A 16250-nucleotide genomic window follows, 5' to 3' on the forward strand; every position below is an offset into this window, starting at 1 on the left:
CCAAGCCAGTCAGATCAAGAGTAAATATCAATGGGCAGTAGGTGCTGGCCTTGCTAACAAGGCCAACACCTGTGATGGACAAATTAATAGAGAGAATTGAATTGTTGAGCCATTGTCTTGGGGTCCAGAGACCCCCTGAGCTGTTGCAATTAGAAAAGAAAACATCATTTTTGAGGAATTCCTAATTTTATGAGGCAGGACAAGCAGAATCTGCTTTGGAAAATGTCCTGATAGACTGCACTTTGAGTTACAGATTGATAAGTCAACAAGCCATTGTAACTATCCAACAGAACACTCTCAGAAACACAGCACCATTAGTAAGGACAGGAGGAAAGGGAAGTTGTTGTGTCCTCTTGATAGGTTCTCCTGAATAGGTGAGAGTGAAGGATCATACTCTACCTGTTTCTGTGCCAGGATGTTAGACCAGTCCACGGAATTATCTGTATTGGGCAGTTTGAGTTTCTCATAGAGATCCCGATACATTGCACATTGTTTTGCCCAGCGTTCATGCATTCTCTTGACGCTAATCAGAAACATACATGAAACCCACGTTAAAACAATCACTCATTCTTGCTGGCTTATCTTGCAAGTCTAATTCTACCCTCAGTGCTTTGCAGTGAGTCCAGTTGAATATCAGCAGGTGGTGGATGGTCATACAAGCAGTTGGTAAATATCACAAGTCCTGGTTACGTGACTACTGACACCAGACAGACAATTTCTGAAGAGTATTGATAATGGCTGGGGTCACCTGCCTTATAAAAACACTGCCCAGAAGAAGGTAAGGGCAAACCACTTCCATAGAAAAAATTTCCAAGTACAATCATGGTCATGGAAAGGCTATGATCATTTACGTCGTACAACACAACACATAAGGAACGTATGAGTGGTAGCTTAACAAAAGCATGCTCTCTGGTGGGTCAGAAGATTCATCCCAATACAGGGACACAAAAGGACAATGTAAGAACGATCAACAATCCACTCCAATCCCAGCCTGTGATTATTCCCCGTATCTAGAACTCCTTGTTCATGTTCCTGAGGTTCCTTTCTCAGTGGGGATTGATTCTCACAAGTAGTACGTTCACTTGTAATTACCCATCATGTATAATCCTCTCCTGTACTTCCAATGTCAGCTGCCAGCATACAAAAGCCTCAGCTGGCAGGTAGACTCTGAAATACTGACTGATTACACCCAACAGAGTGTTGAAGCACAGAATGGGATCCAGTCTATCGTGGTCTGTGTCAATGATTTAGTCTGTTTTTCCTTGCCCCTTCAGATGGATGGTGGCCATTATGGGCAAACATCACATGTTACAAGTGTGTAATTGTCTTCGACGTGGATGTAGATGTGGATGTAGCTGTGGGATCGGGATGTAGGTGTGGGATGTGGATATAGTATGTGGGAAGTGGGATGTGAATGGATGTGGACGTAGGTGTGGGATGAGGTTGTGAGACGTGGATGTGGGAAGTTGGATGTGGGATGTGGATGTAAGTGTGGGACGTGAAAAGTGGGATGTGGGAAATGGGATGTGGATGTGGGATGTGGATTTAGATGGATGTTGGAAGTGGGAGTGTTTGTGGGAAATGGGTGTAGATTTGGAATGTTATTGGGAATGCAGGTTATGGGGAGTAGGTGTGATCATGGGGTGTGGATGATTGGCGCTCCTGTATATTGGGTATATTAAGTATTGGGGTTAAGTTACCAGTGTAGCAATCCAAAACCACAAGGTGCAATCCCAAGGGGAAGAGTAAACTACATTTTACTACAGAGAAACCCTTTAATAACCAGATTATCATAAAGCTCATCTGATTCACTCCAGCAAAGAAAATCTTTCACCTTTACCCGATATATCCTTTATATTATTCCTGACTCACTACAATATAAACATTGTTAAGAAATTAACTCAGGGGCTGTTGAAAGATCTGCAGTGGTGGCAATTTTTTATGAATGATTAGAAAGCTAGGGATTTCTGTGGTTTAACTGGGGCATAATTTATTAAGGTGAGAGGGGAGAAGTTTAAAGGAGATTTACAAGGTAAGTTAATTTACACTGAGTGGTGGATAGCTGGACTGTACTGTGCTGTCAGAGGAGGGAATGGATGCAGATACAACAGTAATGATTATGAGGCATTTGACCTAGAAATTGCTAATTCCATATGAAAGTCCATTAACCACTCAGTGAATGGCTTAAGGATTGCCACTAAGAAATGCAGGAGTGCACAGGCCATTGTTAGGCATGCCAGTGAAATGACGTTTGGTGAAATTGCAAGGATCAAGTCCATGGGGTTAGGAGAAGACAGGCTGGCAAGCAAAGTTTGCCAGTGGGTTAGGATAAGGTGTTGAGAGCGGCATGTAAGTGAGTGAGGCAGGAAAGAATATCACACAGAAGAAATTGATTTGGGAAAAATTATTGGTGCAGCTCAGCCAATAGGTAAGAAGAAGAGATGAGGGTCACAATAGAAATGGAAACTTGAGGGGTCTGGAATGCTGCCTCAGAATGGGAGAGTGGCTGCCCTCATGACAAAGGTAAACATGCAACTCTAGGGAGGGTGATTGCCCCGGTTAAATCATAGCACATGTTCACAGATATCCAGGGTGAGAGCCAGTGTTAGCTTAAACAAAGTATTGTGAAAGCCTTCAGAGTTTGGATGATACATACAAAACACTGGAGGAACTCAGCAGGTCTGGCACCATCTATGGAGGGAAAGGGACAATAGATGTTTTTGGTCAAGAACCTTCATTAGGACTGATGTACAGGTCTTATGATGAAACATCAACTGTTCATTTTCCTCCATTGTTGCATCCTGGCCTGTTGAGTTCCTCCAGTATCCCAAGTTTGTTACACCAGATTTCCAGCATATCTAGTTTCTCTTGTGTCTCTGGAGTTTGGATGATGACGGATTTGGAAGTGACTCACATATGTAGCTCATGAGCACTGTGAAACTGTGCCACCCAACCTTCAGACAATGGGTCCTCCAGCACTTTTATGGTCACATTTACTGAGGCTTGCTTAATATTTGCATATTCTCTAGAATACAAACTCTCAACATACTCTAATGGGATTTGAACTCACTGCCTCTGTATTATTAAACATAGCTGCTATGTTAATAATGTCCTTGAGAACATCAGGACATGTCAACTCACTCCGTTTCAATCTCCTGAGACTGTGGGTGCTTCAGCTTCTTTGCTTTGTCCGCATCCAGGAAAAGATCCTTAAGAAGTCCTTCTGACCGAGCTAAGTTATCTTTGTTCACAGACTGGTATTTGAAAGGACGATTGTTCTCAGAGTGTAACTTATCCTGTAGAAGAAAAAATCAAGATAAAACTGAGCATATCTATCAACAAATGCTTTAAAAATGCCACATTGGTGCACTCTTAGGATACAAAGCATAGAACAATACAACACAGGAATAGAGCATTTGGGTCATGATCCCTTCAGCCAAATCAAACGGCATATTGAAAATCTGGTCGAGTACTGCCACAGCTGGCAGGATGTTTCCGGCACATACATCTTCGTGTAAAAAATACTTACAGCACACATCTTTAAACTTTCCATCTCTCACCTTTTGGAACAGCACTCATCAGTGAGAACCAAGCAGAATACACTGAAATCTATATAAACCATATCCACTGCTCCAGCTTCATCAATTTGTTTTGTCACCTACTTGATAAAGTGCATGTGAGGCACAACTTACCCCACAGAGTGCCATGGTGGAAATATACTATAACTTTGCTTCTCAAAAAGCTCATAAGTCCTGTTCCTAATAATCCAATAGTTTGCTCACCACTAACATAATACTCACGTCTATAATTCCATAAGACCATAAGATATAGGAGCAAAAGTAGGCTATTCGGCTCATCATGTCTGCTCCGCCATTCAATCATGGCCGATCCAATTCTTCCAGCCATCCCCACTTCTCTGCCTTCTCCCTATACCCTTTGGTGCCCTGGCTAATCAAGAACCTATCTATCTCTGCCTTAACTCCACCCAATGACTTGGCCTCCACAGCCACTCATGGCACCAAATTCCACAGATATACCACCCTCTGACTAAAGTAATTTCTCCACATCTCTGTTCTAAATGGACATTCTTCAAGCCTGAAGTTGTGTCCTCTTGTCCTGGACTCCCCTGCCATGGGAAATAATTTTACCACATCTAATCTGTTCAAGCCTTTTAACATTTGGAATGTTTCTATGAAATCCCACCCCCCCCTCCCATTCTCCTGAACTCCAGGGAATACAGCTCAAGAGCTACCAGATGTTCCTCATACAGTAACCCTTTCGTTCCTGGAATCATTCTCGTGAATCTTCTCTGAACACTCTCCAATGTCAGTACATCAGTATATCCTTTCTAAAATAAAAAGCCCAAAATTGCACACAATACTCCAAGTATGGTCTCATAAGTGCCAAACAGAGCCTCAACATTTTATCCCTGCTCTTATATTCTATACCTCTAGAAATGAATGCCAATATTTCATTTGCCTTCTTAACCACCGACTCAACCTGGAGGTTAAACTTTAGGGTATCTAGCACAGGGGCTGCCACGTCCCTTTGCATCTCTGCATTTTGAATTCGCTTCCCATCTAAATAAGTCTTCCCATTTATTTCTTCCACCAAAGTGCATGACCAACATTGTACACTTTCCAACATTGTATTTCACTTGCCACTTCTTTGCCTATACCCCTAAACTATCTAAGTCTCTCTGTTTCCTCAACACTACCCGCTCCTCCACTTATCTTAGTACCATTGGCAAACTTAGCCACAAATCCATTAATCCCATAGTCCAAATCATTGACATACATCTTAAAACGCAACAGTCCCAATACTGACCCCTGTGGAACTCCACTGGTAACCAGCAGCCAGCCAGAATAGGATCCCTTTATTCCCACTCTCTGTTTTCTGCCGATCAGTCAATGCTCCACCCATGCTAGTAACTTCCCTGTAATTCCATGGGCTCTTATCTTGCTAAGCAGCCTCATGTGCGGCACCTTGTCGAAGGCCTTCTGAAAATCCAAGTACACCACATCTACTACATCTCCTTTGTCTACCCTGCTTGTAGTTTCCTCAAAAAATTGCGGTAGGTTAGTCAGGCAGGATTTTCCTTTCAGGAAACAATGCTGGCTTTGGCCTATCTCATCATGTGACTCCAGGTACTCTGTAATCTCACCCCTAACAATCAATTCCAACAACTTCCCAACCACTGATGTCAGGCTAACAGGTCTAAAGTTTCCTTTCAGCTGCCTCCCATCCTTCTTAAAAGCGGAGTAACATTTGCAGTTTTCCAGTCATCTGGTAGAATGCCAGAATCTATCAATTCTTGAAAGATCATTGTCAATGCCGTCACAACCTCTCCAGCTACTTCCTTCAGAACCCGAGGGTGCATTCCATCAGGTCCAGATTTATCCACCCTCAGACCATTAAGCTTCCTGAGCACCTTCTCAGTTGTAATTTTCACTGCACAAACTTCACTTCCCTGACACTCTTGAATGTCCGGTATACTGAAAGTGTCTTCAGCTGTGAAGACTGATGCATAATACACATTCAGTTCCTCTGCCATCCCTGCATCACTCATTACAATATCTCCAGCATCATATTCTATTGGTCCTGTATCTACCCTCAACCCTCTTTTACCCTTTATATACTTTAAAAAGCTTTCAGTATCTTCTTTGATATTAGTTGCCAGCTTCCTTTGGTAATTCATGTTTTCCTTCCTAATGACTTTCTTAGTTTCCTTCTGCAAGTTTTTAAAAGCTTCTCAATCCTATCTTTCCACTGGTTTTGGCTTCCTTGTATGCCCTCTCTTCTGCTTTTTTTCTTTGGCTCTGATTTCACTTGCCAGCCATGGTAGTGTCCTTCTTCCCTTTGAAAATTTATTTGTATTTGGAATATATCTGTCTTGCAGTTCCCTCATTTTCCAGCTATTGCTGCTCTGCTGTCCTTCCTGCTAGTGTCTCTTTCCAGTCAACTGTGCCATTGTAATTTCCTTTATTCCACAGTCACATTGGAATTCAGTTTCTCCTTCTCAAATTTCAAAGTGAACTCATATTATGATCATTGTTCCCTAAGGGTTCATAGAAACATAGAAATCCTGCAGCACAATACAGGCCCTTTGGCCCACAAAGCTGTGTGGAACATGTCCTTACCTTGGGAAATTACCTAGGGTTACCCATAGTCCTCTATTTTTCTAAGCATGTACCTGTCCAGGAGTCTCTTAAAAGACCCTATCGTATCCGCCTCCACCACTGTCACTGGAAGTCCACTTTATGCACTCACCACCCTCTGCATAAAAAAATTACCCCTGACATCTCCTCTGTACCTACTTCCAAGCACCTTAAAACCGTGCCCTCTCGTGCTAGCCATTTCAACCCTAGGAAAAAGCCTCTGACTATACACATGATCAATGCCTCTATCAGGTCACCTCTCATCCTCTGTTGCTCCAAAGAAGAAGGCTAAGGTTCGTTAACCTTTTATTACCTCTGGTTCACTGCACAACACCCAATCCAGCACAGCTGTTCCTCTAGTGGGCTCAATGGCAAGCTGTACTGAAAAGCCATCCCTTAGACATTCTACAAAATCTCTCTCCTGCGGTCCAGTACTGGCCTGGTTTTCCCAATCCACTTTCATGTTAAAATCCCCAACGATTATCATGGCACTGCCCTTCCAACATGCCTTTTCTATATCCTGCTGTAATTTGTAATCCACATCCCATATGCTGCTTGGAGACCTCTAAACAACTGCCATTAAGGTCCTGTTACCCTTGTCGTTTCTTAACTGAACCCATAGAGACTCTACCTTGTGATCCTATGTCATCTCTTTCTAATGATTTAATTCCTAGAATAATCCTTATGATCTTTTTTAAAGAAAAGAACAGCATTTGCTGTCCTCCAATACAATCCTCTATTGCCACTCTTGTAGCAAGGGATGATACAAAGATCATCCATCATCACTGCACTTGCTTCCCATCGTAACCTGGGGTGTTTCCCTTCAGTCTGAAGATGGGGAGTCCGTGGAATTCATTGCCACAGATGGCTGTTGAGGCCAAGTCATTTAAAGCCAAGATTGATAGGTTCTACATTACTAAGGGTGTCAAATGTTGCAGGGAGAAGACTGCATAATAGGGTTGAGAGGGAATAATAAATCAGCCATGATTGATTGGCAGAGAAAATTTGATGGGCTGAATGGCCTAATTCTGCTCCTAGGAGAAGAGGGGAGGTAACTGTCAGCATGCTACAGCATACCATTCATACTAGCTGTGGCTTTGAATCTCTGAAGCACCAACCTCCCTAACTTGAGACAAACATTAATATTTTGCATTAGATGAGGCATTTTGGTCCAGTAATGTGACAGGAAGATTCATAGATCGACCATCACCCATTGTCTGAGTTGTGGTTAGGAGGGATTAAGAATAATGTGTATTAGATTTTATTTCCTTTGAGAAAAGAAACCAGATGTAAGGCAGGAGGATTTTAAAATAAGGAGTGGCTGTCATAGAACAGTGGGAGATTACTTCTAATGGTCTATAACCAGGGGGCACAAGTAAGGTGTTTGCCAAAAGTAAGAAGGGTCCATGAAAGATAATCATTTTACAACACAGACATATGGAGTATGATGCCTTATATGATGGAAGGGGAATCAACAATTATTTTCCAAATGGAAATACTAGAAGAATACTTGAAAAAGCTGTTATTATTCAGGTTGATGCTCTAATGAAGTACTGATAAAAACTATCCCGATTGAAGTTATAGATGGAACTGGATGCATTTCAGCTCTGGCAAGGTTTGCAAAGTGAAACCCGACATCACGAATGGCTGTGATGCTTCACTCCAGATGAGCTCATGCTTTGAAAGGGAGAATAAAACTACACCTTTGAGGATCCCTTCAGCACCTGGTGACCCTGTGATCTGTGTCTTGGAGGCCTGCATCAGAACATCTTTCAAGAGGTAAACTTGTCAATAACATCTCTTCCTCACTATAGATCAACTATGATGCAGCTCAAGCATGCATGCTTAGCTCACTGCTCTACTCTACACCCATGATTGTGTGGCTCAGAATGGCTCAAATGTTATTGATAAACTTGCCAATGAATCAACTATTGTTGGCAGAATTTCAAAACATATTGAGGAGACATACAGGAGCCAGATAAATCAGCTGGTTGAGTGGTGGTGCAAACTTTCCCTTGACGTCAGTATGACCAAGGAACTTATTGTGGACTTCAAGAAAAGGAAGTTGAGGAAATCCCACACCAGTCCTCATCAAGGGATCAGGAGGGAAAGGGTGAGCAATTTCAAGTTCCTGGATGTCAGCATCTATGAAGGTCGATCCTGTGCCCAACATATTGATGCAATTACTAAGAAGGCATAATAGCAACTATATTTCATTAGGAGTTTGAGGACCCTTGGTTTGTCACCAAGGACTCCAGAAAATTTCTACAGGTAAACCATAGAAAACATTCTAACTGGGTGCATCACCATTTGGCATGGAGGGGACACTGCACAGGATCAGAAAAAGCTGCACAAAGTTGTAAACTCAGCAATCTCCATCATGGGCACTAGCCTCCCAAACATTGAGGACACTTTAAAAGGTGATGTTTCAAAAAGGTGGCATCCATCACTAAGGACGCCCATCATCTAGGATGTGCCCTCTACTCATTGCTACCATCAAGAAGGAGATACAGGAACCTGAAGACACACACTCAAAGTTTCAGGAACAGCTTCTTTCCCTCCATCATCAGATTTCTGAATGGACAATGAACCCATGAACACTATCTCACTATTTTTTGCTCTTTTTTTGGACTGCCTATTTAATTTTATTTTTATATACAGTATACTTCTTACAGTAATTCATTATTTTTTATTATTATATTTCAATGTACTGCTATTGCAAAACAACAAATTTCATGACATATGCCAGTGATAGTAAATAATATTCTGATTCTGAGCATGGCAAAACTGTTACAGGCATCATTGTTTGGATCAGCTCTTAGACGGAGTTCTTGTCAACTTCTTATTTCTTCAAGAAATTGCATGAAGCAAATTCAAAAAGAGCAAGACTGGTCCATCTGAGTAAGAGCATTTCGCTCACAGATGATGTGGTTATTCAGTGTTATTTGTTGGTCACTTAGCCAATGCATTACCAAGCATTGGAACAAGCTACTTCTCTTTACAAATACCTGGAAGATGCTTTGAGATGTTCAGAGGTCATCAACACAACTGCAAATTCTTTTTTCATTCAACCATTCTTCCTTTAGTTATCTCATGTTCCCTGCTGCAACCCTAAATGAAGAAAGCATACTCACCGCTCGCAGTTTTTCCTCTGTGTCTAGAATGTCCCTTTCCACCTGATCTCCATTGTTCTGCATTCGTGTAATCAGCACAGGAAGATCACTGGAAAAGTAAACAAGGAATATCAGAAGAGGACATATGGGATCCAGTGCAGAAATCGAGCAAGTGGAACAGTACAAAAGTTAGAGGGGAAAAATTTAAAAGGGGCTGGAGGGTGGTGAGTATATGAAACAAATTATTAGAGGAATTGGTAAAGGCAGGTGCAATTACAACTTTTGTAAGGCATTTGGACAGCTACAGGGATAGACCATGTTTAGAGGGATATGGGTCAAATGCAAGCAAATTGTACTGGCTTAGTTAAACAACTTAGCACAGCCCAAGAGCATGTTTCTGTGCTGCAATACTCTATGACTGTGACTTTCATTATGATACTACATGTAGAAGGCCATTTGGCCCATTGGTCTTTTGTTAGGTCCTTAAAGGACTTCTCCAGTGGCTTCCACCCATCAGCCTAAACTCTCGGTCCTTCACTTTTCCAATCCCTTTGAAAGTCACTATTTCATCTAATTACCCCCATTTCTGCCACTGCTTTATAGGAGAAGTTTGGCATATTTCCATCTTTGGTTTCTAGACCTTTATCCTGTAAAGAACATTCACTAACACAAGAACAGTTCCTGATGTTTGAACAACAATATTAAATTTCCCTCCTGCTCCTACACTCTAAGGAGATTGATGCTAACTCCACGAAGCAACAAGCAACCCTTAGTTTGATGAAAAGTATGGCAAACGTGGCTGTATTCTCCTTGGAGTTTTCAAAGTGTCAATAGAGCAGGTGAGAAAATCATACTTGTGGGTAAATTTGTTACTAATACTAAGTCGTAAGAAGCTATGGTTGTGTCTGTGATGGAGCTGGTTGAGTCTACAGCCCTCCCCACGAATAAGAACATCTTCAGTAGATGCAAACACTAGGAAATCTGCAGATGCTGGAAATTCAAGCAACACACATAAAATGCTACTGGAATGCAGCAGGCCAGGCAGCATCTATAGGAGGAAGCACAGTTGATGTTTCGGGGTCTTGGCCCCGAAACATCAACTGTGCTTCTTCCTATATCTTCAGGAGATGGTGCCTTGGAAAGGCAATATCCATCAGCAAGGATCTTCGCTGTCTGGACCAAGCCTTCTTCGTATTTTAACCATCAGTGAGGAGGTTCATGAGTCAGAAGATCCACAACCAATGATTCAATATTGGCTTCTTGTCCTACTCTCCCCTCCGTAATCAAATTTCTGAACAGTCCATGAGCCTATGAACACTACCTCATTATTGCTTTCTTGTACAATTTATTTGTTGAGTAATTTATAGTAATTTTTTTGTCTTTGCACTGTACTGCTGCTGCCAAATAACAAATTTCATGTCTTATACAGTAAGTCAGTGAAAATAGACCTGATTCTGATTCTGTCATAGATATAACATCATTAGGGAGATGTTGTGAGACTTACAGCACAGGAACAGGTCTTTTAGCCACTAAGTACGTGGCAACCATACATTCCACACTAGTCCGGCATTAATTTTATCTTTTTGTTCTCCCCATATTCTTAACCCCTCTGCCCCTCCCAGTTCTACCACTCAGCTACACACTAGGGGCCATTAAGAGATGAAAGAGATGAAACCCACACAGTCAAAGGAAGAACATGGAAACTCCACACAGAGAGCACCTGAGATCAGGACCTAACTCCAGCGCAATGAAGCAGAAGCTCCACTTGCGGTGCCACTATGCTTACCCACGGGGTGAGGGGAGCTATGAGAAGCCCTTTCATTCGGCATGCAGTCAGAAGCTGAAAGACTTCACCTTGGAGAAGTGTGAAGTCCAATACCGCAATTAATGTTAGAGGATGGGTGTTTGTTCTTGTGGAACTTAAATGGGCTACAGGTAGTTGGAAGAGAATGGTGTGATTTATTTGTTCTTTTACAGGAAATGTCAGCATTTATTGTCCGCTCTATTTGTCCCTAAACCGAGGAGGCAGGTAAGAGTCAGCCACTTTGGTGGCCTGGAATCCTATGGAAATAAGGTAGGATAAAAATAGGCACAGCTTCTTCACAAAGGGATACAAGTGAACCACATGGGACTTACAGCAATCCAGTTCTCTCATGGTCATTGTTGCTGAGAATATTTTTTTAGTTCTGGATACTTAAGTCCCCCAGGCTAACATGGTAAGGTTGATTACTCATGCTTCTGATTAATGGTCCCACACCCTGGTTGTTGGTGCAGTAAATGAACCACCATGTTCCTTCAGTAAATGAACCGCATTGTTCCTTCAAAAAGTCAACACAAGCAACACACACAAAATGCTGTGATAAGTGAGATCAGGTTAGGGAGAAGGTGGGTGGGTGGTATTTTCCTCCACAGATCTGCCAGACCTGTTGGTTTCCTCCAGAATTTAGTTTGTGTTGCTCAAGATCTCCAGGATCTGCAGAACCTCTTGCATCTATAAAATAGTGTTTGAGTCTGGGAGGTGGACACAGTAAAGGGCTGTAAATAGTGGAAATGGGAGAAAGTGAAACATGGAAGCAAATAAGGGTGTCAAGGTCCAGTCCATAAAATCTGCATTCCAGTTCATGGTCCGGTCCAGTGCTCCTTATTCCAGGTTTTCTGGTTTTCTCTTGTTCTGTTGGGTGATCTAATTGAGGTACCTGATTCTCATTTTGGGCTGGCTACATAAATATCTCCTGGGTTCAGCTTCATTTGCTGGACTGTTCCCTTCCCTTCACCTTCCTCCTTAAGCCTGTCTGAATTGCTGTGAAGTTCTACTGCTGGAGCAAGACCGGAGCCTTGCTGTGTCTGGATAAGGAACTGTCTATCGTTGTTTGGAACTGTCTCTGTGTCCATGCCTTTGCTAGGTAGGTCCGGCTGTTTGTCACTACCTTGTGTTGGGAACTGTCTCTATGTTCTGTGTATGAGTCCTGGCCCTGACTCTGTGTAGAGCCCCGGCCCCAAGTCCTGTACCTAAGGAGGGGTCCCGGCTCTGTGTTCCATGTCCCTGTGCTCCTGTCTGTCTCAAGAGCAAGGCTCCGAGCTCCAGTCCAAGAGCTCAGATGTGGGTCAATTGGCTTCTCCTCTAGCAGATTGTTCTATGCAGTATATTCACTACCTTCTATATAAAAACTTGCTCCTTGTGGTCTCCTTTAAGTCTTTCTCTTCTCTCCTTAAAACTACATCCACAAGTTTTAGACCCCCCCCTGCCCTGAGAAAATGACTGCGGCCCTCCACTTTATCTACAGTATGTTTTTTGTGATTTTTTACAAACTACTTGCGCCCCTTGTGATGATAGATACTTCGGAAATATTTCTGTCTCCACATTGAGTTCTATCCCCAAATCTCTTTGCTTCCCTATCTCATGCTCATGGGATTAGATACTTTGAGATGATGGAAAGCTGTAAAGGAACAGAAAGACCATGACAAACAGATTGCATCAAAGGCTGCATTTTCTGTGTAATTCTGTAGGAAACAAAATATGAAATTTATGATTTCATGTAATTTAACATTTTATATTTCACAACACCCATTGATATAAAAAAAGCTGAGTGGGATTTCCCATTCAGAGATTTGACCACATCATCGCATCAAAAGAGCCAGTGCCCCTTCAATTCATTAATGTCTTTTCTTCTTCTCATTGCCTTAACTGCCTCATTACCTCCTTTTCTAACACACAGGCTAAATGTCAGACCCAGCACACTGACCAACCACAGACTCCAACACTTAGAATGAACTTCACACCCAATGAACTGAATGAACTAAAACACATCATACTGAGCAACACACTCTCTCGATCTTAGACTCCAACGTATTTACTGATCCCAAACCAAACACATTTAATGACAGCGGGGAGAGTAACTAACTTTCAATTCATATGGCCTGTCCTGGGTGCAGCACATAGATGCAATCACAAGGAAGGCACGCCGGCATCTCAGAAAGTTAAGGAGGTTCTGCTTGTCACTAAACACTCTAACAAACTGCTACAGATATATCCTGATTGGTTTCATCATGTTTAAGTACAACAAGAATGTAAGAAGCAGCAGAGAGTGGTGAGCTCACCCAACACATCACGGGCACATCCCTCTTCAATATCAGTAGCATCTACAGGTAGTGGGGCCTCAGGAAGGCAATACATCATCAAAGATCACCAACACTTGGACCATGCCATCTTCAGCTATCATCAGGCAGGAGGTATAGAAAACTGAGCAACATAATGACCACTTTTAACATTTTGACCATGACATTAGACTGTTCAAACACAAGGAAATCTGCAGATGCTGGAAATTCAAACAACAACACACACAAAATGCTGGTGGAACACAGCAGGCCAGGCAGCATCTATAGGGAGAAGTGCTGTCGACATTTCGGGCCAAGACCTGACGAGGGGCCTCGGCCTGAGACATCGACAATGCTGTGTTCCACCAGCATTTTGTGTGTGTTGACATTAGACTGTTATTTGTTTTTGTTCTAAACATGATCTTTGTTGTGTTCAAATTGCATCCAACACATTGAACAAACTCAGACCTCAACAGAATGACTGAACCTCAGCATCCAACACATTGACTCAAGCTCAGATCATAACAAGCTGGCCTCAGATAAAACACTGGAGCACTCTCTTGCACTTGCCCTGTTGATTGAATCTGCTCTCACCCAACATTCTCAAATAGCACAGAAAAAGAGATCCCCTGATCATCACCTCCTCTTATATTTAGCACATCATAATTCCTCATCCCTGCCAGCTGCAATGTGATCCCACCACCGGCTCATTGTCCCAACCTTCGGGATAACTCCAATACACTGACTGAACCTTGGACCCAACACACTGACCAATCTCAGACACAGCTCAAAAGATTCAGGAAGTTAATGGTTGAGGGTAAAAGCCAGGTAGGTGGAGTTGAGTCCACAGCCAGATCAACCATGATCGTATTGAATGGTGAAGTAGGCTTGACAGGCTAGATGGCCAACTCCTGCTCCTATTTCTTTATGTTCTTATGTTGTTTTGATTAAATATTGGATTAAAGATGTACCTTTACAGAGTGCTCAAGAAGGCAGTGCTGATAAAAATGACAGTCTGCAGTTGACTGGACCAAAGTATAGAACAAGATATACATTCTAGGACATCAGATGAGTTGTGAGTGTTTGTCAAGGCCTGAGATTTGCTGTGTTGTGATATTTAGTGTCTGCCATTTGGTTTCCCTCACTGCAACAGAAAGTTGTACAAAGGCCCGCAAAGTCAGATGTCATTGGAGACTGTATAAGGACAGAACTACAGTAACAGGAGATGCCCTGAGTAACAAACAATTCTTGAAGAACATTGTTGGAATATGGTTTGGTGGGAATAGTAGTCTTGCTAACTTCAAGCAAATGTAAGGAACAAGGAGGCTCAAGATGAGACAATATAACTGGTTCTCCGGAACGCTGGGACAGCCACTATCCAAATGTCGAACTTACTGGGAGGATGAAAGAAGAGAAGATTTATGTGTGTGCTTTATGAAGACGTAACTATTGGTAGGGTTGTGGTATTGTGGAGTAGGAGGCAGCCCAGTTCCCCGGGAAAGGGATTGGTGTGAAAGTCAGAGTCCTGTTCACTAAGCTGCTGGGCTGGGCTCAGACTGTGATCAACAGAGGCACCTAGACCCAAACATTACAAGGTGATGTTTCTTCAGACCTGGATGTACTTGTATCAGTGATGTTCAGTGATCTGTAACCAAGACTACAGCAGGACAGTAAGTAATGTTGCCTGGGTACCATCCAGAGACAGGTGGTGAGAAAAAGGCAACTTCACAGCACCAAAAGGCCTACCCCAGCATCATACAGGGTCAATGAGAGTCGTGATGTGAGACAGAGTCTGCGTACAGGCAAGGAGAAGGGAAACATGAGGAATGTGAAACATGAATAAGTTAAGAAGAATTTCTTGTGAATGGGTTTGTGCACAATTAGGAATAAATTATAAGGAAAGTCTATTGTTAATTATTGGCATCGTTAATAGGATATGTTAAGTTATGGAATTGCAGTTGATGCTTAGGAATGTATGTAGGATACCTGGTTGAGTACTGGCACTCAACATCAGTAAGACTAAAGAGCTGATTGTAGACTTCAGGAAGGGTAAGACGAAGGAACACATACCAATCCTCAGAGGGATCAGAAGTGGAGAGAGTGAGCAGTTTCAACTTCCTGGGTGTCAAGATCTCTGAGGATCTAACCTGGTCCCAACATAGAGAAGACAAGACAGCAACTAAACTTCATTAGTTTAGTTATATCAACAAATACACTCAAAAACTTCTATAGTTGTACCATGGAGTGCATTCTGACAGGCTGTATCACTGCCTTGTATGGAGGGGCTACTGCACAGGTCCGAAAGAAGCTGCAGAGGATCATAAATTTAGTCAGATCCATCTTGGGTACTAGCCTACATAGTAGCCAGAACATTTTCAAGAAGCGGTGTCTCAGAAAGGCAGTGTCCATTATTAAGGACCCCCAGCACCCAGGGTATGCCCTTTTCTCACTGTTACCATCAGGTGGGAGGCACAGAAGCCTCAAGGCACACACTCAGCGATTCAGGAACAGCTTCTTTCCCTCTGCCATCCGATTCCCAAATGGACATTGAGCCCATGAACACCACATCACTTTTTTAATGCATATTATTTTTGTTTTGATTTACTTATTTATTTATTTTTACTTTTTCTTCTATATTATGTATAGCATTGAATTGCTGCTGCTAAGTTAACAAATTTCACAACACATGCCAGTGATAATAAACCTGATTCTGATTATGAGTTATACTGCAACAACAACCTCTCGCTTAGTGACAGCAAAAGAAAAGAGCTGATTTTGACTGCGGGAAGGCAAACATGCACCAATCTATACTGAGGGATCAGTGATGAGAGGGACAGCAGTTTTCAGTTTCTAGATGTTAATTAGTGGATGATCTTTCCAAAAC

At 42.3% G+C, this 16250-nt stretch overlaps 1 protein-coding gene across 1 annotated transcript in view; it reads right to left on the reverse strand.

Annotated features, from left to right (window-relative positions):
• The window catches only part of evpla (envoplakin a), a 76545-nt gene that overhangs the window by 49161 nt on the left and 11134 nt on the right, over positions 1-16250 (reverse strand). Inside the window, exons 2-4 of the mRNA XM_059948917.1 lie at positions 9293-9380; positions 3142-3296; positions 400-523 (exon numbers count right to left, since the gene is read on the reverse strand). Coding sequence (XP_059804900.1) covers positions 400-523; positions 3142-3296; positions 9293-9380 — 367 coding nt within the window. The remainder of the gene's footprint in view (positions 1-399; positions 524-3141; positions 3297-9292; positions 9381-16250) is intronic.

Source organism: Hypanus sabinus, chromosome 23 (assembly GCF_030144855.1).
Source record: "Hypanus sabinus isolate sHypSab1 chromosome 23, sHypSab1.hap1, whole genome shotgun sequence".
Classification (NCBI taxonomy): Eukaryota; Metazoa; Chordata; class Chondrichthyes; order Myliobatiformes; family Dasyatidae; genus Hypanus; species Hypanus sabinus.